Source organism: Pelobates fuscus, chromosome 5 (genome assembly GCF_036172605.1).
Source record: "Pelobates fuscus isolate aPelFus1 chromosome 5, aPelFus1.pri, whole genome shotgun sequence".
NCBI classification, from domain to species: Eukaryota; Metazoa; Chordata; class Amphibia; order Anura; family Pelobatidae; genus Pelobates; species Pelobates fuscus.
The window spans coordinates 43,494,978-43,522,724 of record NC_086321.1 but is presented as its reverse complement, the minus strand read 5'-3'; the positions used below and the strand labels follow the sequence as shown (position 1 = coordinate 43,522,724).

The window sequence follows — 27,747 nt, the reverse complement described above, 5'->3', positions numbered from 1 at the left end:
CTGCTACTCTTTGTACTCTGCGTGTTGGATCCCTGACCCGATCCTGACAACAGACCAGTACCATACAGTTTTGCTGCTACTCCCAGTCAGAGTTGAAGCAGTCTAGGAGCCAGGTAGATTGCGCATCCAACTCCTTGATACACCCAGATGACTCTTCACCTCCCTGACATCCTTCCCAAAGAGCACTGTGATTGGTGGTTAAGGCACCCAGCAACACCTGATAAAACATTCAACGGATAGCATCGCAGTTCCAATCCAGTGAATAGTTACATAGTGATTTATGGTATTTCCCAGTGAGGGGCTCGGTGTGATAATGGGTCCAGGCGATACCCACAGTTCAACTAGCTCCAGCTGGGGGGCAGGAGGGCTTAGAATGAGCCCCCACACACACATAAACCCCTTCCGCACAGGGACAATAGCTCTCTGGTTAATTTTAGACGATACTGGAACAAAGTCCATAGTCTGTGGGGAGGAGGTTGTCCTTCAAGCCCTGGATCGTAGGCATTCGTTACAACCATATTGGTAATGTATTTCTCCTTTAGGATGTATAGAGAGTTTGCGGATAACGTCTTTGCACCAGATAAGAGCAGGTGTTTTGAGGGTTAGTGTCAGTCATTAAACAGTAGCATCTGGGTTGGAACCAGTCAGAAACCAGTTTCTTAGTAGACGTCAGCGGCTCCCATGAGAATTATACATACACTTAAGCAAGTAGTGGCAGTCAGTAAAAAAGCAACAACACGGGAAACAAGTCTTGCCGTTTCATTTAAGTGAAGTTCTTTATTTTGTCATGGGATTATGTTTCATAGGATTAAACATTTGAGTTATGTTCGTATGTTTAGACATTACTGTGGCAGTATCTAATCACTGTTTTATCTTGTGCCTCGATGGTTTGTGTGGTTTGCGGCTTTAACTTGAGTGTATGAGTTTATCATTCTTGTTGTGCCCTTCTCTTACAACCTGCATTAGCAAAACAAAGCACGTTCCTGGGACCTCAAATAAGCGTGTTTCTCTGCTGGAAAAGGCCAAAGCAAATACACCTTAGCACATAACACAGCTCCTGTGCTATAAATAAATTAATGAAAGAAGTGTACAGCCAGACATGCTGATTAGAGACTTCTTCTTCCAATGTGCTCGATTTAACCGTGTGAAACAAAGCCGCGTTCAAATAGTGGAAATGTACCTGAGGTGTGTAACCACAAAACACAGCCTCGTCTAACATTCCCTAAATGTTCAGACAATCTGTCTGTGGTGTAAAGCATAGAGTATATAAGAGTATATTTGATGGTCAGTTCCGAAGGGAGGGCTTGGCACTTGGCAGCTATCCACATATTGTCGAGTTTCAACACTTGTCACACTCACCCAGACGGTGGGCTGTGAGTTACTCACAGGGGCCATAGATCAAAACAATGTTTCTGCTCCATTTTCACCCATACACTTTAAGTTATTGTATGGCATTTTGTGTAACCGTTATCACATAGGGTGTTATAATGACCACATCCTCCTTTTGTCTGTTCTGTTTATCAGATGTTGTGTTATTTTACTGAGTATTACGACATTCCTTTCTTCTGTTTCCTTCAAATTGGAATCCAGCATATAATAATAACAGTGTCACCTCTGAAAGAACTTGCAGAATGTTAACTCAATACCTGCCATGCGACCATGGAATGCTTTATTTTTTTATAGACCATATGAAAAGGAGCACTCTAATACCTCGTTTCCACTGAGCGGAACGGTTCGGGTCAGTACAGTTTGCAAGGTTTAGAATGGTCCAGCCTATTCAGGTGAGCGTTTCCACTGCAAGTCCGTCCGCCAGGGGCCATGCGGGGTTTAGAAAAAATGCATAGCGTGTCATGTCCTGTCCGCCAATCAATGGATTGTAAAGTGTGACGCTAGTAGCTCCGCCCCAACTGTACCGTACCATTTCGTATGGCCCTACATCTAAAGGAGGACCATGAATGGTGCGGTACGGTTCAGTTGTATGGGTCACTTTCATAATGGAAACACTCAAAATAGCGTACCGTACCTAACCGATCCGCTCACTGGAAACTAGGCATTAGTAACATAGCCAGTTCAGCGCCAGAAGTACAAGGTTTGTCAAGGTTTGACACTTACTTGGTCCCTTTGGGTGCCCGCGAGGTACCCAGTCTTTTCAGAGCTGAAGATTTGATACATCTATACCCATCTGGAGGGAGGTTCTGTATCTGGTGTATCTATCTCATCTGTCTGCACATGCTTTTTTTACACAAATAAAACGGATTGCTTCTTAAAGTGTGACAATAAAGAAAAAAAGTAGACATAATTATGCCAATAGTTGAAGTTTTACAGATTTTAGATTTCATTTGAAATAGTAATGGTTGCAGTTAAGCAAGTGCCAGGAATACTCTGCCTACCTCCTCCCTCTCCACCCCCAGCGGTAAAAAAAACCCGTTAATAACCCTTTCTTTACTTTCCTGTTCCCAGTGCAATGTACCTTGGTCTTGGGTCACGGCTCCGTCTCCTCCCAGGTCACTCGACGAGATGGTGCTAAGTACAGCGCGCCCATTAGGCCCTCCCTATAGGAAAGCTTTGAATCAATACTTTTCTATGGAGAAAAATCTCAGAGAGGATGTCTTCAGAGCGTGAAGACATCCAGCGTCAGTTACTGGACCAAAAGTCTGGTAAAATTCCAGAAGTGCCTCTAGTGGCTGTCTGGTAGACATGGCAGCACTAAGTGCAATAGGGACACTGTACCCAGACCACTTCAATGAGCTGAAGTAGGCTGGGTGCATACAGTATTATTTTACAATGTATAAAATGTTTATGTTAACTGAACAGTAGAAAGTTTTTGTTGAATTTTTTTGTAGATTGATCAACCCCTCCTATGCTGGTGTCTATTTTATATGTCATTCAATACATGGCAGCAGTTTTATTGATTAAAAGACTCGAGAGAGAGACTGTGCTTTCCAAGCTAATATTAACTACATATTGCCTTATATTGCCTTGCTGAAAACGTTTGCTGGTGTGTTTTTCTATAATGGAGCTAGTTGAATTTATGCATAGATACCCATGTAGGCGCCTGCCATACACATACGTACAGGGTTTGGGGAACTATTGCGCTCATTCAATAATTCCATACCTATGAGACAATGGGGTTATTGGAAATTATGCGATGGAAGGTGTTCATTGAGATGCTGGGAGAGAAATTACACTTGAAATTGTAGATTTTCTGAAGATTCTGGGCTAATGATGAATCAATGGTAAAAGCCCACTGTCCCCCTGTCACTGATTGTCAGAAAGGAAATGTAGTCATCCTTAGACGAGTTAGGGGATGTTTTTGCTTTATAATCCGTGAGATGCTGGTGAGTGAGGTACGTTTGAGAAGTATGTGGTAAAGGAGATAGTGTAAGTGCGAGGCGGAACGTGGAGGCTGTGGTTTTTCTATATGACCAGCAGCATCACTTGAAAGGTTATTTTATACACGGTTTGATTAGATTTGTAGCCTATCCTGGTTATAGTCAAGACTCAATGAAAAAGGCAATATTAACATTTCTCAGCTTGCCTTCCCGTGTGATATAACAGGAACAGGACACCTACTCAGATGGGAAATCAAAGCTTGTAAACTGGTTCGAATATATCTAACGCAAATATCACAAGAGGTTTAACAAAGTACAAAATGTTAAAGGAACACTATAATTCTGGAATAAAAGTTTAGGCATCCAGCCCCCCTCTCTGTGCAGCAAAAAGATAATTTTACTCACGTTTTCTCCATTACAGTGCTTGTCTCGCCACAGCAGTGGGAAGCCATTGCTCATGTGTGGCAAAACTCTACGCTGCACCAATTGGCATCTCCTTAATGCATCTCTATGGGGAGTGTTCAGTGTCTCCATGCAGAGAGTGAAGTCGCTGAACGTAGGTGCTGCATCTTTAGTAGCCGTCTGAGTGTCTGCCACTAGAGGTGTTAGGCACCAGTGTAAAAACTGCCTTTTCTCTGAAATGTCATTGTTGAGCCTGCAGGGACATGCTATAGACACCATAACCACTACATTAAGCTGTAGTGGTTCTGGTGACTATAGTGTCCATTTAATATTTTTTGTATAAAGAGTGGAGCTGCAATGTGAGGAAATGATCTAAGATGCAGGGACTTTAAAGGGACACTCTAAGCACGAAAAGCACTTCATCTTAATGGAAGGATTTTGATGCACAGATATTGTCTCGCTTTTTTGTAAAAAAAATAAATAAAATGACCTGTTTCAGAAAAATTACAATGCTTACAATTGTCCTATGCTATGCCCCAATGGAGGAAGCGACAGGTGCCTGGCAAACGGCAGAGAAGTTGTTAAACCGTTAGCAAATGGTTTGATTATACCGAGTCCTTTAATTAGTTATAGATGCGTGTGCTAGCATTCCAGCAGAGGTGGTAGAGACTCATACAATGGGCAAGTTTACAAAGGCATAGGAAAGATGCAGATTTTTGTTTCCTGAGCAGGGAACAAAATCCTGAATAAATATTATACTTTTTCATTGGAAATGGTCAGAATAGATGGTCAGTTATATCGTATCTGCTATCAAAATCAAATCGATATTTGCTATTTTGCACAGGCCTTTTGCAATCATAGGAAATTAAGCAAACGCGCCGCTATGTGCTTAAGATTCTGCCATAGAGTATCATTGAATACAATGATTCTCTATGGCAGACCGTGATGGCACAGCGTGACTGATGTCACGGCATGTTATAGTATGAAAGCCAGGAAGTAAGATTCTCGTCTCTCATACCTAGAGGCCTTGGATGCGTGGCTTGAAACTGTCCTTCCAAGCCTTCTTATTAGTGAAATAAAGAGTTTTGGGGTCTAAGAGGGTGCAGGTCTCAGGGACTATAACAACTTCAATGAGGTGAAGTTGTTAACGCACCTACAGTGTTAATTTAAGAACTATTAGACACTTATGTGACTCTGTCTGTTACCCCTAGTCCTTCCAGTGTCTTTGCTATGTTAAAGTGGAACTTCATACTTCTGCATTGTTACATTTTGTAAAAGATTTGACCGTTTACCGTGGGACTGGACCACTACTGTTTTCTGCAGTGGTTTTGGTGCTTAGAGTTTCTCTTTAACTCCACGTAGCAAAGGGTTAGCTGTGATTATATCTTCAGCATGTTATCTGACCATTAGAAGTTTAATGACAGTCCTTCTGTCGTACACGTATATAATTCTAACAATAACAGAGTTTTATGGCACTTGCCAATGTTGCAAAGGGTTTATTCGCTAAACAGTGAACATTTGTGAATTGAAACAAGAATTTGTTAAAATTATACCAGAATAGCAACACTGCGAATACAGGTGAGTCTGTAGATTAATCCAACTCTGGTATTTTGACCCACATTATGAAATCCAATTTTCAAATCAAATTTACCATAAATTCACTGTTTAGTAGATAAATCCCCTAAATCAACAACACCTGGCGCTACAAGGCTCTTTACTGTCCTTTGACCTTTATTTTATTAGTCTTTCTTTCTCTGGGTTGTGACATGGCTTATCGCCTGTTAACATCTTGGGATCAATAATTCAGAGAGATTTTATAGCTATAGAACAAGTACAGATTTGGCTGTAGTTGTAACTGCTTTGGGAAATAATTTACAGTAGGTAAACCCACTTTATATATTTACATATTCATTTATTAGAGCTGCTTTCCTATGAGGAGGGCCTAATGCGCTTGCAGATGACATCAGAGGAGGCAGAGCGACAACCCAGCGATAAGGAATATCAGTGTTGGAATCGGATAGGTGAATAAAGATTTTTTTAAAAACCTTTATGTGCCAGAGGTGCAAGGCAGGGGGAGAACAGATGGCAATATAGTATTGGGAATACAACTTTATATTCCTAATACTATAGAATCTCTTTAAGAAACAGCTTGAGAGGGGTTAATGCTGTAGTACAAGATCTATTTAGGATTAGTGTTGGGTTACATTTAGGAATTGCATTTTAGGAGTATTGTGTTTTGGGCTAGAGTGGGGTTAAATGTAGTATTGGGATACAAAATGTGTCAAGCTTTTAACCCCTTAAGGACCAAACTTCTGGAATAAAAGGGAATCATGACATGTCACACATGTCATGTGTCCTTAAGGGGTTAAGGAAGTTATGCTGTGAGTGTTGGAGTTTGATTGGTTATTTGTAAAGTACTCACCCTCCTATGTCTTCTGTAGACCAGTCAGATTGATGATATTAGAGCTGCAGGAGCTGTGATACAGTGTGCATCACTCAGAGCTTGCCCTGCTCCTCCTGCAAGGCATTTCCTGTGTGAGAGGCTGTTAGTGGGCAGATAGGAAGTGATCTCTCCCACTTCCTGTCCAGCCTCACACACACACTGGAGGAGCTGGGACAGCACTGCTCAAAAAGGCAAAATATTTAGAACAATAAACAGATGCCCTTTATTGGGCAGGTCCGGCTCTGGGTCCGACGTCTCATTTGATTGACTAGAATTTGGAGGTAGAAAAATACGATAACCAAGATTTATTTATAAAATATTTTACTAGGAAGAACACATGATATAACATCTGCCGTTTTCAATGTTCTACTCAAACCTACTTAAAATCTTGTTTTCCTTATAAAATCTTTTTTTTTTCTATCACTTATTTTGCCCTTTTAGATATGTAAAATAAATCTGCACTTGAAATTGTTAAAACCCTGATGATCATTAGTGCCCCAGAGTCTTTAAACTGTATATATATATTTCCACCAGCTAGAAAATCCAAATGCAACTGCTACTACTCTAAAGCTTGGCTGGCCAAGCATCTTGAGAGTCACAGTTCACGTCAGCTGGAGTGTCAATCATCTTTGACTTAATCTGTAACAATATAAGTATATTGTTAAAACGTGTAGTGAGATTGTCAACAGAGGAGAATTGGTACTTTGGAAAAACTGGGGTGAGTTTTACTACCCCTAAATATCTTATCAGGATATAATATAATAAAGTAAATATTGTAGCTCAGTCTTGGTACGAATTTAGAATATGTATAGCAAATAAAGGTAAGAATAATGATAAGGACATGTCACAAGGCTGATAAAACAGCTTTGCTGAATGGAAATAATTAAATAAATAGGAAATTGACTTGAAAACCTATAAATATGATTGATGAAGATAAATGGATGGATTTGTCCCTAGGGAAACATACAATGTTTTCTACGTTGGTTCTGGCAGTAGTGAGAATAGGCAAGACGAGACGCTTTGTAAATCGCAAGCCTCTCCACCAATACAGCCAGTACTGTTATCCCTACTGCACCCCTGATAGTTTGTGAAATGGCACACAGACTGCTTGATACTATGCCTAATTTCTGGAAAATATGGAAATCGTTGTAGGACCTCCTTCTCACCCGATGGACCACCTCTCTCTTGCTTTTTTTCGCACCCGCATCTGTTATGTTCTAATACTGAACGCTACCCTTCTTTTCTCCAACCCTTTACACTCCCCTACGAGTAGTCAGAGTATCAGCCAAGGTGTGCTCTGTTATCCTTTACTACCGCCATGCTCATACGTTCTTTTACAACCACATGTTGCTAATGCAGTGGGATTTAAACGAGTTTGCCTTAAAGGGACACTATAGGCACTCAGACCACGTCAGCTGATTGAAGTAGTCTGGGTGCAGTGTCCCAGTCCTACTTAGTCCTGCAATGGTAATCATTGCAGTTTTAGAGAAACTGCAATAATTACATTGCAGGACTAAGACCTCCTCCTGTGGCTGTCAATCAGAAAGCCACTAAAAGCACTTAATGCTTGCTAGGCGACTTTTGGCCACAAGGGAGGGGGGGGCGGACATAGGGAACTATAGTGTAAGAAATACAGCTTTGCATTCATTACATAATAGCAGTGGTTCTCAACCAGAGGCGTAACTAGAAATCACAGTTCAGTGCTATTGATTATGAATATTGACGGGAACTGGCTTTCTGCGCTGTGTGCGGGCGATCATTTTGCAAGCTATGCTATGGTAGAAGGAATGTAGTTGTAACGGATCGCCTGGCACCCCGATTGGGTACCTCCGTTAAAGGATGACTCTGGACTGGCTCATCCAGCCTGGCTTTTATTTCCATCTCACACATACAGGCCACACCCAGGGGAGGCATAAAATGACCAATAGTATCACGGGTGCAACCCACACATCCCCTCCCCTTAGTGTGACACATAATCCCATTATGCATACATTTTAAAATATACTTTTTACACAACTTTCATAACTCTAAAACCATACATCACATTCACATAAAAATACATATCCACAATCAATCCATTCAGGGGAACAACATATTAAAAAATGGCATGAATCCGACCAGGGGTTTAAAAGTTACTAAAAGTATCTTTTGTCCCTTACTAGCCGCATGGCAAACCGGTTTAGACAGGTTTTACATAGGCCTCTATCCTGGAGACAAAGAGGAAAGTAATCCAATTATCCAGGGCTAGAAGCAGACTCCATTAACCACATGGTTACAGAAAGACATAAAACACTTTAAAATACAGAAAGTTACTTTTTATCCATAACACACAGACATTTCACATATCCCCAGATAGCTGGGATCTGAGCGCACAAAACTACCGAATAGCGCGCAGATCCTATTCACACAGTACAATTGCCATGGAGCTAAAGTCTTTCCCATAGTCTTTCATTATATGAATAGGCTCCATGGTATAGCTATCTGGGGTATCACCGCTCACACAGGGCCATAATCACTGAATAAAAGTCCATACGTTTTCAGGGGCCATAGTCTTAAAGGGTATTGTTACCCAAAGTCTCAATATGTCCCCAGACAGTTCTTAAATGGCCAGCAGCAGTACAATAAAATACCATTCACTGTGCTTAAAGGGCCAGCAGTCGCACAATAAAATACAATATGCCCCAAATAACCCAGGGGCCATAGTCAGCAGGTAGGAGGCGGGCAAACAGGCTTCTCCAGGGCCCAGTGGCGAGGTTGGTTTCGCCACAGTAGTAAATACACTGATTGTACAGAAGTTGGGCTGTGGGGTGCGTGGATACATTAGGAAACGTGCTCTCTGCCCCATGTGGATTATAAGGATTCTAATTCTAGAAATGGTTCTGGAGGTATAAATCTGTATGTGCAGTGTTACTGCCCACGCGTCACGTTCCGGGCTGCCTAATGTCAATAATGTGCAAAAATGACGTATTGCATGCTGGCGACAGGCTTTATTAGCTTCTGCCCTTGCAGGCAGCGCTGTAAACTCCCTTTCTTGATGCACTCTGTCCATGCCTCCCTTTTTTGATTATATATGTATATTTATTTAGATTTTATTTATCTACCCTCCCTCCCTTGTCAACCCCCACTCTCTCCCTCCTTAGCTCAGAGCGTGCGCATGCACTCTGAGCCTATGAGAACTGTCCAATAAAATGCTTGAGAAGCATGCTGGATCTGGATTCCTGATAAGTTTTTTTTTTTAAAGGGCTTTTTAACTTAAAAAAAATATGGTGTGGACAAGCTGCAAGTGCCCAATAGGGAATTTTAAAATAAAAATAAAACTGTCCGTTTAAAAATGGGTTTATATGGACTTCTGATCTGCTTAGTACTGTACAATTATCAATAAACCGACTAAAACTCAAAGAAATTTTACTTCTGAATATCATCCACTCGTCAAGGATAAGTTACTTTTTATATAGGATAATATGACTTTTTATAAGACAATGTGTCGGCATTGAGTGAGATCTTAATTAGTTTTTCAGACTGTTTGTTCATAGCCTTCTCCAATGCCCAGCCAATCTGTGTTTGGCAGTGAGGAATAGGGGTTCTGATCTATTGCATGAATAACGATTCACAAACACCTAATCTGCTTGGTGGGATGTTTGGTCCACAGGGACAGGAGTTGCAGAGTTTGACCATCCCTGCTCGGAACGGAAATCGTTTTATTAGTAAGAGTTTTGACCTGAGAGGGTTTGGTCCAGAGCAGGAAGTTCTGCTGAAATGCAATAGAGAGAGTCTGTTTCTAAAAATAAATGTTTCTGTTATTCTCTTTTCCCACCAGGATTTCCATGGGATTGTAGCCAGCACCACATCTGGGGATGCCTCTGTTTGGGTTAAACTGCGGGAAGAAAAAGCTGGAAGGTAAGTTTTATTAACATATCAAATGAGACCATCCTTGTACCCCTTTATATTATGAAAATGACCAACTGAATCCATTAACTGCTCTACAGCTGAAACCAATTTTACTCTGTTTCTTAATACAGAGCTGCCACGACAATCTTTTGGTTTTGTCTTTTGAATCACATTAATGCCAGGCAGTGCCAAGTTTGAAACCTCGTCCATGGACAAGCAAAAGCTTTGGTCCATTCCCAGTTTGTGATCTCACACCGAGGGCTATATACTGAAAAACTGAAAACAATTTGGCGATTGTGACCTAAAATGTTAAATTTAGTTTGAATTACCAAACCTCCCCTTTTAGTGAGTAATCCTGACTTTATTGGGCTTAAATGTGTGCTAATATAGTTTGATAGAGCCACGTAGCTCTGTGGTGGTTTATCACTCCTAGAATCATGTGGTACAGGGATATGATGCGTTTATTGAAATGTGACTGTAATATTCTAATGCAGTAGCCACCAGTCGTAATACCCATATTTGAGGAAAAAACCCTGATAGCTATACATTAAACCTTCAAAGCTTATTAATATTATATCTGTGTGGTACACAAGGAGGGGGTGTGGTTTAGGTAATCTCACCCTAGCATTATTCATTATAGGGAACAAAGACCATAAATTAGGATTTCATAGTAAGATATTAATACTTTTTGAAGAATTCTTAATTAGATGGTTCATGTTTTTAAAATGTTATATATAGTTTTCGGTGCTAATCCGAGAGTATTGAATTGTTTGGGATTATTAAAGTAATTAAGGCATGGACTCCACACCACCTAGTCTGAACGTGTTCTGTTGTGTCTGGCACCAAGTCATTAGCAGCAGTTCCTTTAAGACCTGCAATGTGCAAGGTGGATCCTCCATGAATCGGATTTATTGTTCCAGCACATCTTATAGACGCTCAATCGGATTGAGATCTGGGAGAATTTGTAGGGCAAGGTAACACCTTGAACTCTTTGTCATGTTCTTCAAAACATTCCTTAACACTTTTTGCAGTGTGTCAGGGTGCATTATACTGCTGAAAAAGGTCAGTGCCATCAGGGTACAACATTGCCATAAAGGGGTGTAGGTGGTCTGCAACACCCAGGTGTTCTGTAGACAGTGGGTTTTACAGGGCAAGGCCCTGCCCCCTCAGGTAGGTTCTGCCGCATCTTGTAAGGCAACGCCCCTCACGAGGTGCACTTGGTTGCAGAAGGATGGGGCCCAACAAGAGGGGCAACCTACCTGAGGGGGTGGAGCCTGTGACAGGTTTGTGAGTCTATTGCGGTTATTCCTTCAATCCTTCACTAGTCCTAATTCCAGAGGTGCTGAATATAGTGAAGTATTTCCTATGTGTAGAGTTTCCCCAATATAATGGACGCAACCAGTCCTATTTGGTAAAAGTAGCAATCTGAACTTTATTAGGCCACACTCTGCTTCTTATGCAGTGCCCGTAGCATGGGGTTTCTAATACAAAATCACAGGGGTTTCCTTCCCACAAGCCATTGTGTTTCAGAGATAACTGAGCTCCAATTATGCTACTCCAATTCTCTCTCAAATAGGAAAACTTACATACAATTTTTACATATCACAAAAATACATGACAGCCGCATTGGAACCCTACAAAAATTATATTCCCGAATAGCCCCAATCTGAGTGCACAACATATCCAAAAAGCGCTCAGATCGGTTCCCGTAAAACAAAAATTATGTTCGTGCATATATGAACTGGCTGCTGGTAGAGGTGGTATTGTCAATTTCAAAAGGGGTTAATTTGATTCTAGGTAGGTCAGAGCTAACAACCTAAATTCCTCTTTGAAGCTGGGACCCCAGCAGAGCTACTCTGTAAGGTGTGAAAAGTCACAGATAAGTGGTCTGGAAGTCTGGTTTAAATATAAACTAACTCTCTAATTTGCCATATGTCTTGATTCCCTCTTAGATAGGGGGTCCTTTGATATCCATTGTACAGCGCTACGGAATTTGCTGGCGCTACATAAATAATAAACTAAAAATAATAATAATAATATGTTAATGGCCATTAGCCTTGTGTTCTAGTATCATATCCAAAAGGAACACTAATACCCACCCACAGATTAATAATCAAGCCTCATTCCTATCATATTTAGAATGGGAAAGCAAAATCTTCTTGTCAAGCCTAAACATGATTTGCGAAAAAAAAGGGGACCCTACAAACAATACATTGTTAAATAGCCCTGATCTGAGCGACCATGTTCTCCAAATAGCGCTCAGATCCATGCAGTGTATGGTAAACGCCACTGTGTTACAGTTCTGACCTGCCGCACACGTGGTCCTATGCCCAAAATAGTTCCAGGGCGTTTGGTGCTTTTGACGGTCAACTTTCGGGAGCTCCTGCGGCCGCAATACAGGGTGTTCCGCCTGGCTCTTATGTAGCTTTGTTCCCCTTAGTCTCAGGCACCCAGGGAAAGCTACTAATGGCGGCTGGGCAGGGTAACTCCCAAACGGTGTCCTAGACCTGGACCATAGTCGGTGGGCAGGAGGCCGGCTTCTACACTCCTCCAAGAGTCTGTGGCAAATTACGTGGGAAGGAGCATTTGCCAGAGAGCCTATCACTACACACCCAGCAGAGTACGTGGATGGTCTGCACCAACCCAGGATCAGCTCTGGCCTGCATATTGCTGCCTCCACCGGCCTGCCTACTTCCATATCTTCCCCAGATAAACAATGCACATGCAACTGGTCATTTACCTGATCTAAAAGAAAACGCAATTCATCAGACCAGGCAATGGACAGGGGTCATCATGTGCACTCTGACCGGTCTGCAGCTATGCAGCCCTATATGCAGCAAATTGCAATGCAATGTGTGCTCTGACACCTTTCTACCATGGCCAGCATTAAGTTTTTCATCAATTTGACCTACAGTAGCTTTTCTGTGTGATCAGACAAGATAGGCTAGCCTTCACTCCCCACGTGCATCAGTGAACCTTCGGTGCCCATGACCCTGACGCTGCTTCGACCAATTATTCTTCCTTGCACCACTTTTGGTAGGTACTAACCACTCCATACCGGGGACATCCCACAACACTTGCTCCTTTGGAAATGCTCTGACCCAGTCTTTTGCTTGCCCATTTTTCCTGCTTCCAACACATGAAATTCAAGAATTGACTGTTCACTTGATGCCTAATTTAACCCACTTTTTGACAGGTGCCATTGTAACAATATAATTAGGATTTTAGATATTGCCTTTTTGAATCCTATGTTGTCCTGTCTTTGACGAAAAAGTTTTATAAAAATGACTTTGTATATTAGATTTTGGAGTTTGATTAGTCATTTTATTAGATTAATAGTGTACAGTTTTAATCTAATGCCAAGTTAACACTTTTGTCTAATGAAATCATGACCATACTGGGAGATCTGCTCTGCTGTGTAACTGTGTGTTAGCACGTTCTTTCAGGCTTTTCTCATTTACTTTTTGGCATATCCTCAGTTTATTGTGTGTATATATATATATTGGCTAAATATGCAATTGACAACATCTGCTTTTGTGGCTGAGGTTGCCACGGCCTTCCTTTTTAGAATGTTGTATGATTCAGGAAGTATGTACATGAGTGACACTAACTGGGCACACGATTTTGTATACACACTCATTGTGCAAAAAGAAAAAACAGAGACACGCTACAATTTATTTTAAACATTTTTTTTAAAGTTTGTGTGATGCTCTGTCAAATGCCTACTTACAACCCCGTGGGCCTCAATCATTCTTTTACGTAGAGGACATATTTTGTTTTCCTGGTTATCCAAGATATATTTTTGCACATATCTAGTGAATTTTCTAGTGTAGTCCTATTGTTTGGGTAGTTTTTGTTTTAACATCCTACGTTTATAGATTTTTCAATAAGATACATACAGCACATATAAAAGGTACAAAGATAGTGTACAACAATATACAACAGTGTACAGCGACAGTTCTAGGAGAGCATTTAAGGAAACGTACATCAATGAAATACACTGGGATGCGTATCACAAATCGAGAGTAAGGAGACAGTATTTACTAGGCACATGAAAATACATTGAGTCATAGTGCTTCAAGGCGTTCAACAAAAGATCTGTGAGCTTAAGAATAAGGTTAGTATATTAGGACCAGATGTGCAGAAGGAGAGTATACTATCATCCCACCAGGACAGTAAAGTCTTATGTAATAAGGAGAAATAAGTATGCGATATGTAATCACTGATATGTATACATAGATATGTAGGTCCCCCAAGCGAAACTGCTTAAATGTAACAAAATAAACAAAACAAGGTCTAAGGAGATATGGCTCAGTAAAGGAGTCACAAAGAGGATTTGGGTAGTTTTTTGCCCCAGAATACTTTTACATGGATTTAGTGTACCGTAGAGAATAGATGCTTTCATATCTAATTCTAATACCATAAAACATCATCTCTATGAAAGAATAGTCTGTAGTAAAATCCTAGTATATCCTTGTCCCACAGTGAACTTCACTCATTCAAACACTCACATAATAAAGTTACTTTGAACGTTTGCAAGTTTAGTATAAGACGAATGTAACACTCCGGAATAGTGCAGTGTTTATTTAGTAAAAGAAAGAAAGTGATAGTAAAACAACACGTTACTTTGTTTTTTTGCAATAAAATCTCGTTTAGTCCGATGACAACAACATAATGAGCAGGAATTATGTAATGATTTGGTTTTAAAAGGGCGCTAGTTATGTATCTTCATGTTCTTATTACAGCCATCAATGACTTCTTGTAGCGTTACTTACCTTATCCAGGGGCCGGCCGCGGTCCTCTCTTCGAGCCGCACACGGTCCTGCTGCTGCACGAGCCGCGCGCGGCTCATCCGACGGCTGCAACAGGAAAGCGGGCAGTGACCCCGAGAAGCGGTCACGTGTCCCGCCTGAATCCCGCGGGTCTCGGGCGCGCTCTTGAAGAAACAGTGGGAGCCTAAATTGGCAAAAGGCTCCCATTGGTCCCTGTCATGCCACACTCCCCATACACTTACCTTTTGGGGGTGTGGATATGACAGGAGCCAATCACATTAATTTAGAAGGTACTTATACTCACCTTTTTCCCTTAGTCCTTGCCCTATCGTGGTTTCTGTTGCAGTTCCCTTTAGCGCTTGTTGTGTTCAGTAGTGTTCCTTTGTATTGACCTTGGCTATGTTTCTGACTATGTTATCTCTTTATCCTTATCTGTTCTGTTTGCCGGCTTGCTGTTTACTGTGTACCAGACCCCGGCTAGTCCTAGTTTACGCTGTCTCTTTGTGCCCTTGACCTCGGATCGTTCCTGACTCTGTCTCCTCTCATATACGTCGAGTCCGGCCATTCTAAGGTCCGGTAGACGTATCTCTCCTCTGTGTTGTCTTTTGTTGAGTTGAATCCTGCGAGTTGGGGTATATTTTCGTTACATTACGATAGGGCCATGGACCCCGCAGATTTAGCTCAGCAAATGGCTTCTCATGAGGCTAGGTTTGTAGAGCAGGACCACCGTATGGATCAGATAGCTCAGGCTCTCCAGACGCTCTTGTCTAGAACTATTCCTGCAACCGCACCTAACCCTCCTACACCTCTTCTTCCCGAAGTATCCACTATGCCTAATACTTCGCCCCATTTAACACCCCCTCCCAGGTATGGAGGGGAGGCTAAGACATGCAGAGGTTTCATTAATCAAATAGAATTCCACTTTGAGATGTATCCACGTTCCTTTCCCACTGATAGGTCTAACGTGGGGTTTTTGATGCATCAACTTACTGACAAAGCACTTGAGTGGGCAAATCCTATTTGGGAAGCAAATGGACCTATAGTGCATCATTTCAATAATTTCCTTACGGCTTTCCGTAGAACTTTTGACACCACTAAAAGGTCAAAGAATGCCGCCAGAACATTAATGAGAATCAAACAGGGCTCTAGGTCTGTGGCTGACTATGCCATTCCGTTTCGTACCCTTGCTTTACAGGTAGATTGGACCAACAATGGGTTACTAAGAATTTGCGTATTCCTAATGTCTTTCACACCTCATTGTTGAAGCCTTACGTACGCAACCGCTATACCCGGCATGCTCCCCCTCCCCCTCCTGTCTCTGTGGAGGGTCATGAGGAATTCGAAGTTTCTGCTGTTCTTGACTCTCGTTTCCTTAGGGGTCGACTTCAGTACTTGGTGCATTGGAAGGGCTATGGGCCTGAGGAGCGCAGTTGGATTTCAGCTGATGCTGTTCATGCTACTCGCCTTGTGCGTTCTTTCCACTCTCGTTTTCCTGCCAGACCTGGCCCTACCCGCCCGGAGGGCGTGTCCTCGGGGGGTAATGTAGCGTTACTTACCTTATCCAGGGGCCGGCCGCGGTCCTCTCTTCGAGCCGCGCGCGGTCCTGCTGCTGCACAAGCTGCGCGCGGCTCATCCGACGGCTGCAACAGGAAGGCAGGCAGTGACCGCGAGAAGCGGTCACGTGTCCCGCCTGAATCTAAGAGCGCACCGCGGGTCTCGGGCGCGCTCTTAAAGAGACAGTGGGAGCCTAAATTGCCAAAAGGCTCCCATTGGCCCCTGTCATGCCACACTCCACATACACTTACCTTTTGGGGGTGTGGATATGACAGGAGCCAATCACATTAGTTTAGAAGCTATTTAAACGTACCTCTCCCTTTATTCCCTGCCCTATCGTGGTTTCTGTTTCAGTTCCCTTTAGCGCTTGTTGTGTTCAGTTGTGTTCCTTCGTATTGACCTTGGCTTTGTTTCTGACTATGTTATCTCTTTATCCTTATCTGTTCTGTTTGCCGGCTTGCTGTTTACTGTGTACCAGACCCCGGCTAGTCCTAGTTTACGCTGTCTCTCTGTGCCCTTGACCTCGGATCGTTCCTGACTCTGTCTCCTCTCATATACGTCGAGTCCGGCCATTCTAAGGTCCGGTAGACGTATCTCTCCTCTGTGTTGTCTTTTGTTGAGTTGAATCCTGCGAGTTGGGGTATATTTTCGTTACACTTCTATAAAACGTGTGGCCTTCCTATTAAGATGCTAATTACGGGGAGGTTTGTGGTAATCACACTGGCATAGCAGTGGGCAAATTTTGTCCCCATAGAGGCCCCCTCATCATATTAAAAAAGAAAAAAATGGATGTAAAAAGGCTCTTTATAGCTTCCAAATGAATCCCATTAATTAAAAAAAATTGTATATGTATAGTAATGACTTTGAACATATAAACATTTAATGTTCAGATTCTCCTTTTTCAGTGTGTACTTAAAATGATATCATAAAAATCTTTACTTTAAATGGAGCTCCCTATTCAAACATGTTTTCCTGACCCTGTAGTGTTAAAACCACATCTATCCCCCATGTGCCCCTCACCCCCCCCCTCCCGCTTGCACCCCTAAATATAGTCAAATCTTACTTGTTTTCAAGTCTGAAGCTGCTGCCTCTGCCATTGACCTGTCTGCTTACAGCTGATATCATCAAAAGTGATTCTGGGAGCCAATCACAATGCTTTCCCATAGGAATGGCTGAGACTGTCAAGGAGGCAGACCAGGGGCACAGCCAGCACAAGTCAAACACATCTCTGGCAAATCAGCATCTCTTCACAGAGATGAATTGCATCAATGCATCTCTATGAGGAAAGTTCAGTGTCTGCATGCAGAGGTAATTTGTGAAAACAAAACAAGTGCACACTCTTACAGCTAAGTATAATCAGGCTGGCTCTAGTGATAGACGCCTTGGGATCTTTAAAAGGGGATCCACTACCCTCTCTTTATCTCCTCCTGGTTTCTTCCACTACCAAATGTAAAAGTAGAGATGTAGGCAGGAAGGTCTCCAAGAATGATCAAAATGTAATTTATTCAATGAAATCTACAAATAAAATAACTTAAAAGTTTCTACTGAATCAAGTTTACATAAAATAAATCCTTGAAATAAGTCCAAAACGCGTTTCGCCAGCGAACTGGCTTCCTCAGTTGGTGTGAAAATACAAATACAAACATACATACATACATACATCTGTGAGGGCGGGCATGTATGCGTTCCACTGTATCCGGAATTTGTATAGTCCGTAATTTAAATATAATCCAAGTGGTTTTAAGTTCATTCTCACATTGATGAGCATATGGAAGAAGGGGGAGGTTTGGGAAAGAAAAAAAAAGGGGGGGGGAAGGGGAGGAAAGGTATCAGATCTCAAATATATCGTTATAAATCTTAATAAAACGACATTAAATGAACTAGCATGAAAATATACAGTATGGGGATTTTTAAGAAACATAATAAATATGTAAGACTAAAAGTACAAAAGGGTAAAAGGCAATGTACATAATATAATTATGAATAGAAGATATATGAGATTTAAAGTACAAAAGGGTAAAAAGCAATTTACATAATATAATTATGAATAATGAATATATGGGGCTAAAAGTACAAAAGGATAAAAAGCAATATACATAATATAATAAGAATAGCAGGATAAAAATAGGAGTGTAAAGTGCACATAGTGAACATGGGCAGAAATTAGACCCCTTTACATGCATAGGCTTTGCATGCAGAGGGTTGAGACACTGAATGGCAGTGTTGCACAGTGTGCAGCACTGCCACAGGAAGCACCTCTAATAGCCTTTTGAGGAAAGTCCAGTGGAGTTATCACTAGGCTGTAATGTAAACACTGCGTTTTCTCTGAAAAGACAGTGTTTACTGCAAAAAAGCCCAAAAGGAATCATTCTACTACAATAAGCTGTAGTTGTTCTGGTGACTAGAGTGTCCCTTTAATAGGCTAAAGGGGATGAGATGCATCACTATACTTATAAGCCTACATCAAAATGGGGCTGTCGCGTCCAAATAATGTTTAATATAATGCTTAGTATCTTCACTATTTTGAATAAATGCCCGATAGTGAAGTATTAAAAATAAAATTATATTTAAAATTCCACATTATTATATTTAGCTGTACCCTGGAGCCGAGAACCTCCATCTTGGCTTACCGTCAATTATTTTGATAAACTCTGCCATTTGTGGCGTTGAACATATTATGTAATTGAGGAGAAAAAGATAAACATTTTCTTTCTTTCTTTCTTTCTTTCTTTTTTTTTTTGTAAGTAATTTTTATTGAAGATTACAACATTATAAAATGTTAACAGACCATGAATCCAGTAATACAGAATGTCACAATGTTAACAGAATATGACTCATAGAATATACAATTATACTATTAAGAACCGGGACGCTGGTCCCTTCATAAACTTTCCATTAGATATGTTACAGACGCAAAGCTATGAAGAAATTCTCTAAACAGACAGAAAATGTATTATATAACCTGTTTCTGGGTGTTATATCCACTCACAAAATAAAACATAGCTCTACAAAGCGAGCCAACTAAAGACAGAGATGGAGGAAAGAAAAAGGAGGGGGAAAAAGGAAAGCGGGGGTGACTATTCAAAGAAGACCCCCCACAAAAAAAACTGGGGGGGATAGCTTTGTCTTATAGTAAAGCCTGAGGTTCACAAAAGGCCGAGCTCTGCAGTCAATATAGTTTTACACATTGTAAGATGTCATCTATCCCATGGTTTTGCAAGATCATCCATAAACCGAGTATTGGGCAATCATGCATGCGCGAGAGTTCAGCAATAACATGGCTTCTGACAAATGAAGCACCAGGGGCCAAAAAAAACACCTACCTTGTGCTGGACCCTAACCAGAGATGTCTCCTTTGGGGCCTTTGCAAAATATGTAAAGACCCTCAAAAGTGACAGCTATGCTTTTATACAAATTATAGGTAAAATGGCCATATTTTATTCAGCGCTGTCATTTGCAGAGAAGTGAGAGTTTCCCGTTAACCTCATAAGGAGGGGAAAGGCTGTCTTCATCTCTTATCCGTAGCTTGTGTTTTGTTAATGTCACCAAGTCACAGTGTAGTGTCTGGAAACCAGACTGGGGTCATAGAAGGTTGCAGTTTCCTGAAGCCCTTGTAAACCAAGGCTGCTTAACACATCTAAGTCATTTTTCTCTTCTGGGAGAAAGGACAAATAACAAGTGGTCATGTAATAGGGAAGGTTAAATGGTAAATCTCTAAAGGCAAAAGCTTTCTTTTTATTCCATGCCAGCATTTAAAAGGGCAGCCAGCTGGAGCAAAACGCCTAACAGATTTTGCAGGACTTTGATAAATAAAACAAAATAAGTAATACAAATATATTTAGATGAGCAGGAACCAGAACTGACGTCGGCCCTAATCAAACAAGCTTACAGTCTACGGGAAATGGATAGTAATTAGTATATTCACACCAATGGAAAATTGCAGTGTATCTAGGGGGAAAGCTAGATTGCTAGGTGTACAATCTGTCACTAACAATATAAAAATGATAAGCTGTGTATTGTAACAATAGAGTAAGAATCTTTACCTCTGTTGTCGATGAACTTAATTTTGTCTGTGAATTGCGTGCCGCATTATATCTCCATTGTAAAATGCTGCGGACTATGTTTGCTCTGTATAAACGATGACACTGGTGATTGGTCTATGGGGAGAAATTGTATTTATTGAAGTACTACAGCAAACAGTACATCAGAAACCGTTAAGGAAGGACTAAGGAGAGAAAAGAAAAATCCAAACTGACCGTAAAATCCTTGTCATTAATAATTAATCGATGTTAAGGAGACATGTCAAGTGAACAGGTCTGTGGTGGTGTTTTATGGTGAAGATCAGACCTCTCTATAAATGTAAATTGAGGAATTGTTGGGGGGGGGAAAGGCAATTAACAGGTGCTGCTGTGTTTTCTTAGTGATGGTAACTCTATGACCAAGACAATGGATACTCAGCCGATACCAATAATAAAAATAAAATATCCCAGAGCACTGTTAACCTGACTCATTTTTATTGTTAAAGGACCACTATAGTGCCAGGAAAACAAACTTGATTTCCTGGCACTATAGTGGTAATAGGACCCCCCCTCCCCCTCCCCCTCATGGCCTCCCTCCCGCCGGGCTCAGGAATGGTTAAGGGGGTAAACTCTTACCTTTCTCCAGCGCCGGGCTCCCTCGGTGCTGGGGACTCTCCTCCCTCTTCCGACGCGCCCGCATTCAATCAGTCCATAGGAAAGCATTTCTCAATGCTTTCCTCTGGACGGCAGCGTCTTCTCACTGTGATTCTCACAGTGAGAAGCGCGGAAGAGGCTGGATTAACCCTATGTTTACAGCAGGCAGGGTTAACCCTAGATGGACCTGGCACCCAGACCACTTGATTGAGCTGAAGTGGTCTGGGTGCCTATAGTGGTCCTTTAACCCCTTAAGGACACATGACATGTGTGACATGTCATGATTACCCTTTATTCCAGAAGTTTGGTCCTTAAGGGGTTAATCTGATATCTGATAGTCCTGTCTGCATAATAAAACTCTCTTATTATTATTAATATTTAACAAATTCCTCAGCGCTGTACAATAGGTGAACTAACAGACATTTTTTTGTAACCAGACAAGTTGGACACACAGGAACAGAGGGGGTTGAGGGCTCAGGTCAAATGAGCTTACATTCTCTTATTTGTCTACATGTCTTTGGCTCTGTGTACACATAGCATTATTTAGACGTTGGCGTTTTTTGAGGAAATGCCCCGATGTTTCCACTCCGTAATTATGGAAATCGTAGAACCTGGTACAATTCACCACCTGTTTGATTACACCTTTACAACCCCAGCAGCTGGTAACCAGGCAACCTCTGATATTGACACACAATGGCCGCACAGGACATCCCTCCAGATGGCAAATAGTGCGTATAACTCACAATTAGTTAATTTTCTTACTAAGATTTCCAGTAAGATGTTGTGTGAGTGTCAATTGAGAATTGCCATTAACATCCCATGAGAAATGGTACTAATCCAATTTTTGACGCATTTAACATGCATTGTGCTTGGATGTGCTAGAGTATGTCTCTAGATTGGCACCTAATTAATGACGTTTGCCAATCGCATTTTAAACCACGCTTCCTGTCTAACATGTTATTCTCAAAATTCCCATTGGTGCTGTGTATTGCACACAGATGGCTGCTATTTACTTGTTTAAAGTGGCTGTTTCCACATTAAATATTTATACAACATTTTTTCCATGTATGGAAAAGTACAGCTATCCCCAAAACACAGTGTGAGAGATAACTAGTATCCTCTTTGATACTGTCTGAAAGTCTGCTTTTATAATGTACTCTTACCTTTTTGAGTATAATGTTGTAATAAAAGGTAATTATTTAGATATGATAATCTGAAAGTGTTGTTTTGTAACATTTTTAGACCCTTGACTCATAGGAAAAGATACATTCTAAGTGTCCTTCTTTAGTAGAGATAATTCCTATTTTGGACCCAAATCCATCTATTCAGCCCTTCAATTCAAGTGTCCACTTTTCTAGGTGTTCCAGAATGTTGGTGTTTCATGAGTAACAACAGAATTTAACGGTTAGAAAACTCACAATAAATTGCCGGTAAACTACAATACATTTGTTTAGAAATTAGCCTGTTCTGAATCAATTTTTCATATAGCAGGTTATCGATTCTCCTAAAATATTTTTAATGCCAACTCACCCAGGCATACCTCCTGCTCACACCTATCCATGGCCCTTCAAAATGCTGGGAGAGGGTGTAGTCCTATTTACTTATAGTGACTAAAAAGGCCAAGTTGTGTCTGCAGTTGAAATAGAGAAAAAAAATAATTATGCCTACATTTTGCTATTCCGATTTAATTCACCACAATTCACAGTTTAGTTAATAATCCTAAGAGTGAGTGTGTTAATTAACTGGACGTCATTTCAGATTAATTTTCTCTTAAAAGGTAATAGCACATTGTAAAACAAATTACATATTAGAAATTTCTTGTACTTTTATGTATTTACTTATCTTTGTATTTTTTTTCATTTGCATTAGGCACGTGAAACAACTTTGCATCAGATGCAAGTTAGTAAGTTTAGATAGAACAAAAAGGTTGGCTATTATTTGTGTTTTTTTTCTTTTTTTAAGATAAGCCTTTGTTTTATGGTTTTTTTTTTTCTTTTCACATTTGCATTTTCATCAAGTGCAGCCTGTAAAGGTGCATTTAATGCAAATGAACGTAGGCTCACAATTCCCTGCATGCGGATATTAATTGCTCGTGCTTGAACAGAGAGTTGTGGGTTACATACCCACCTAGCTTTAGTGGCCATGATGCTTAGAGCTCTCCTTAAATGCATTATCTATGTAATGCATGAAAAAAGAATGGGGGCCTTCTTTGAAATCTGCGTTCCAATTAATTCCAAAGCTGTTCAGTGCTCTATACAGGCCATTCGAGTTCCTCCACACTAAACTCGTCAAATCATATCTTCTTCTGTTCTGGACCATTTCTACATGGTAGCGCAGTTGTGCTTGAACAGCAAAGGGCTTTCCACAAACTGTTACCACAAAGTTGGAAGCATCTTATTGTCTAAAAGGTATGCTATATTCTTCAGCATTAAGATGACCCTTCATTTGAACTAAGGGGGCTATCCCAAACCTTGGAAAAAAGCCACAGCCCGTTATCACTCCTTTACCAAACTTTACCGTAGACAATGTGTGTTTTGGTAGGTAGCGTTTACTGCTCCCACTAACATGCATGCACACAGTCACTGACATGCAAACATGTACCCATGCATGCACAATTAATAATTGTACCAGCATATATCTGCTTATTAGGAAGAATGATACACATTAATGTCACATATAATTCTGGTCGATAGAGACATCTCATTTTTAAAATATGAAGTTAGTTGATTAACGACAGATAGCCAAACATTTTAGAAAACTCTGGATCAGTGTATAAGAGAAAGAAAAAGTAGACTAAGCAGCCAGAGACCCAACTTAATAAGATAAGCAGCACCGACCCAAGCTTCCTAAAACTTTGCCACTCAGTGGGAAGGCAAGTACACAATGTTGCACCAATGCTAACATTGCTCCAATCTGCTCCCTGATATGAATCACCCAAGAACTGTGGATTGTTAAGTAGCCCCCCTGGTTCCAGGAGCAGACAGCAGTCTCTTTTTTTCTCTGCTCAGGTCAAACATGAGCCTAAAATCGTGGCTCCTCGAATGTCCAAAATGTTGTGCCTAATCATTAAATTCATGAAGCACCAATATCCAAAACAAAAGTAATAATCAATACCTAATAAGGTTTAAAGCGACCCAATACAATATAAGTTGTACTCTCATTTAAGTTATTGCATGCATTCACATCAAACAGCTTAAGTATCCAGATATCAGTTTAAGTATACATCAACATTAGAGAAGCTTAGTTGTCACTCCGCTGCACACGACTGGGGGAACTCAGACAGTCAGACTTGGAGGGACCCTCTCTACTGGGAACAGCAAAGACCAGCAACACGTCCATATTACAGGTAGGTAGTTCTCAAAGGAAGTGCCAAGTCTCACCGTCTTTTATACCTTTTTACTAATGAGATGGATAGTCTGTACTTTTCCACCACTTTTCTTATCAGTCCAGTCCAGCATGTATATGTCATGCGCATTAAGTAATCTTTATGGTTGATCAGGCCAGTCATGACCACCCAAGGCTTATGCCAAACACATGCATTAACTTTTCTCTGAAGCTATGTCCCTATACTCAGTCTTTCTAAACATTGCTGGCACCAAATCTGACTTCCAAGCACGTAGGCCACTTTGGATATTGGCCAGACATGTTATAGAACATTCTATGCTTTGTCATCTTGTTTTTCTTAGTGCGACACAGTTTAAGACCAGTGTCATCTTAACTATCTATAATAGTTTAATTTGCTTAATAGTCATCAATCATTCTTAATAAATATGGAATAATATTATCACACCCACCTTAAGCCCCGCCAGCCAGGGATGCCATATGAGAGACTTTCTCCATATGCACAGCTGGGGATCCATAAATGGCTCTGGAACCAGGTGAGTTATCAGCATTCCCTGTCTCATCAGGAGGAACCTGCTGTAGTTCTGTCAAGTGTGGTCCTGGTAAAGCAGTCGAGTTGTTTGGCTTTGCACTTGCTCTGTGAGTCAGCTTCTCTCAGAAACAAGCACAGAGTTGATTGAAACTGACTCGCTAGCCCTTGGATTGATCTGTTGAGTCTGTGGGCTCCTCCTGTCTGCCCTGGGATGAGATGTCCGCTATTTTGAGTAAGAGGATTGTCAGATGTGGGACACAAATGCGGATTGATTGACTTGCTTGTAGCAAAGCTGGTTTAGATGAGGGTGCAACAGGGGAAGTTCAACTGCAACTCAGTGGTTAACAAAGCTGTCTCTTGACAAGGAAGTTAAGTGGAGGTGTGGCCACATTAGATGTGGAAGTTGGAGCTAAGACATAATGGTGCGATAGTGGAGTGAGGTAAAGGTGAGTCCTGACAGCGACGGTGAGTAGTTATAGGCCCAAAGTACCAATAGGTGCTGTGGTAAGTTTGGTGGGGATAACCGCCGCCAGTCCAATGGAGGGATCGGGTTCTGGTGACTCTGTCACGATAAGCAGTTTCTCTCCAGGCCTGGGGGTTAGCCACCTTTCCCGCCAGAACAGACGAGTAGCTGCAGGTGCTAACAAACATAAAATACAGGCAAGTCGCTAAACTCTTAAAGGAACACTATAGGATCAGAAACACAAACATGTATTCCTGACCCTATAGTGCAAAACTCACCATTAACATTGCTTGCCCCCCTCCCCCGCTTACCTTAAAAGCATGGAAAACTCACCTTATTTACAGTGCCGTGCGGGTCTGCTGGCACTGGCCCCACCCCCTTGGTGACATCATCAGAATAGACGAATTTTAGCCAATCCAATGCTTTCCCATTGGGGCAGGGCCAAACGCCATGCAGAGCGTGAAGACGCTGAACAGCACTGCTGCCTACTGTGCAGCACTGCCCCAGAATGCATCTTCAGTGACCATCTGAGGAGTGGCCACTTGGAGGTGTCCCTAGGGGCAATGTAAACACTGCCTTTTTTCTGAAAAGGCAGTGTTTGCATGGAAATGCCTGCATATAATGATTATATTGACCAGAACAACTACATTAAGCTGTAGTTGTTCTGGTGACTATAGCGTCCCTTTAAGATAGTTGAGTGCCTCACCGTTTCAAAGATCCAGGGAGTGTGACTGGATCAAGAACAAAAAAGCGATTCAAGCTCCTAATTAGCTAAATTGAGTTGAGTATCGAGGAACTTCTCTGCACGGTAGTCAGGCCCTGCCCCCTATGCACTATTATTTAAACTCTTCTCCCCAGCAGCCACCAGGGTACTTTACTGGTAACGCAGCCTGGCCTCTTCGCGACCCAGTCAGAGTCTCGGCCACTGTGAAATGATGACGTTGCATCCAGTAGGCCTTCAGCAGTTCGCCCCTAGAGAGAATGGCCCATTAGGAGATTTCCTTGTTTCTCCGTGGGTCAGTCCATATTTTATTTTTATTTATTTGATGGATTACTTGAAGACATTTATACTTCAGGCTTGCAGTATAATTATGGCTGTCCTGCAGGTTGTATAACAGCTGTTATACTTGTCATAAATACTATAGGCATCATTGGGTAAACCTGTTTTAAAAAAAAAATAAAAATCTAATTACCGTATATACTCGAGTATAAGACAAGTTTTTCGGCACATTTTTGGTGCTGAAAACCCCCCATTCGTCTTATACTCAAGTCAATGTCAGTATTATGGCAACTTACATTGCCATAATACAGACCAGGACCGCCGGGCTCATTACAAGCCCGGTGGTCCTGTTGGGGGCTGGGAGCAAGCTGTTACTTACCGTTACAGCAGCTCTGTTATGCTCCCTTCTCTTCCGTTCCGGTCAGCTCCACTGTAAGTCTCGCGAGAGCCGCGGCCGTCAGAGTGTTGCCACGGGTTACCGTGGCAACGCACCGCGCGGCATGCAAACCGCGAGACTTACAGTGACGCTGACCGGAATGGAGGAGAAGGGAGCTGAATGGAGCTACTGTAAAGGTAAGTAACAGCTTGCTCCCAGCCCCCTCCTGCACAGCCCATCCACTGGACCACCAGGGAATAATATAGCCCCCCTCCCTGGCCAGCTAACAAGCAGGGAGGGGGGACAAAAAAATAAAAATAAAAATTTAAATAATATTATAATAAAATAACAATTTAATAATATAAAAAAATAAAAATAAAATTTAATATTAAAATAATAATAATAATAAAAAAAAAAATGCCCACCCCCCACCAAGGTTACACACTGCATCACATACACAAACACACTCTGCATCACATACACACACTGCATTATATACACACACTGCATTCATACACACACACACACTGCATTATATACACACACTGCATTCATACACACACACACTGCATTCATACACACACACACACTCTGCATTCATTATATACACACACACTGCATTCATTATATACACACACTACACAAACACACACACACTCTACATTATATACACCCACACACTGCATTCATTATACACACACTGCATTCATTATATACACACACACTACACAAACACACACACACACACTGCATTCATTAACTACACACACTGTAAATAAATATTCAGTAAATATAATTGTTTTGGGATCTAATTTTATTTAGAAATTTACCAGTAGCTGCTGCATTTCCCACCCTAGTCTTATACTCGAGTCAATACGTTTTGACCGTTTTTGGGGGTAAAATTAGGGGCCTCGACTGATATTCGGGTCGACTTATACTCGAGTATACACGGTAATTTAAATATATTGTT

At 41.3% G+C, this 27,747-nt stretch overlaps 1 protein-coding gene across 3 annotated transcripts in view; it reads left to right on the top strand.

Annotated features, from left to right (window-relative positions):
* The window catches only part of LOC134610670 (phospholipid-transporting ATPase ID-like), a 145,080-nt gene that overhangs the window by 47,551 nt on the left and 69,782 nt on the right, over nucleotides 1-27,747 (top strand). For all 3 annotated transcript variants that reach the window (XM_063453758.1, XM_063453757.1, XM_063453759.1), the window contains exon 2: nucleotides 9,995-10,074. In XM_063453758.1, the coding sequence (XP_063309828.1) occupies nucleotides 10,032-10,074 (43 nt within the window). In that variant the 5' untranslated portion in view covers nucleotides 9,995-10,031. The remainder of the gene's footprint in view (nucleotides 1-9,994; nucleotides 10,075-27,747) is intronic.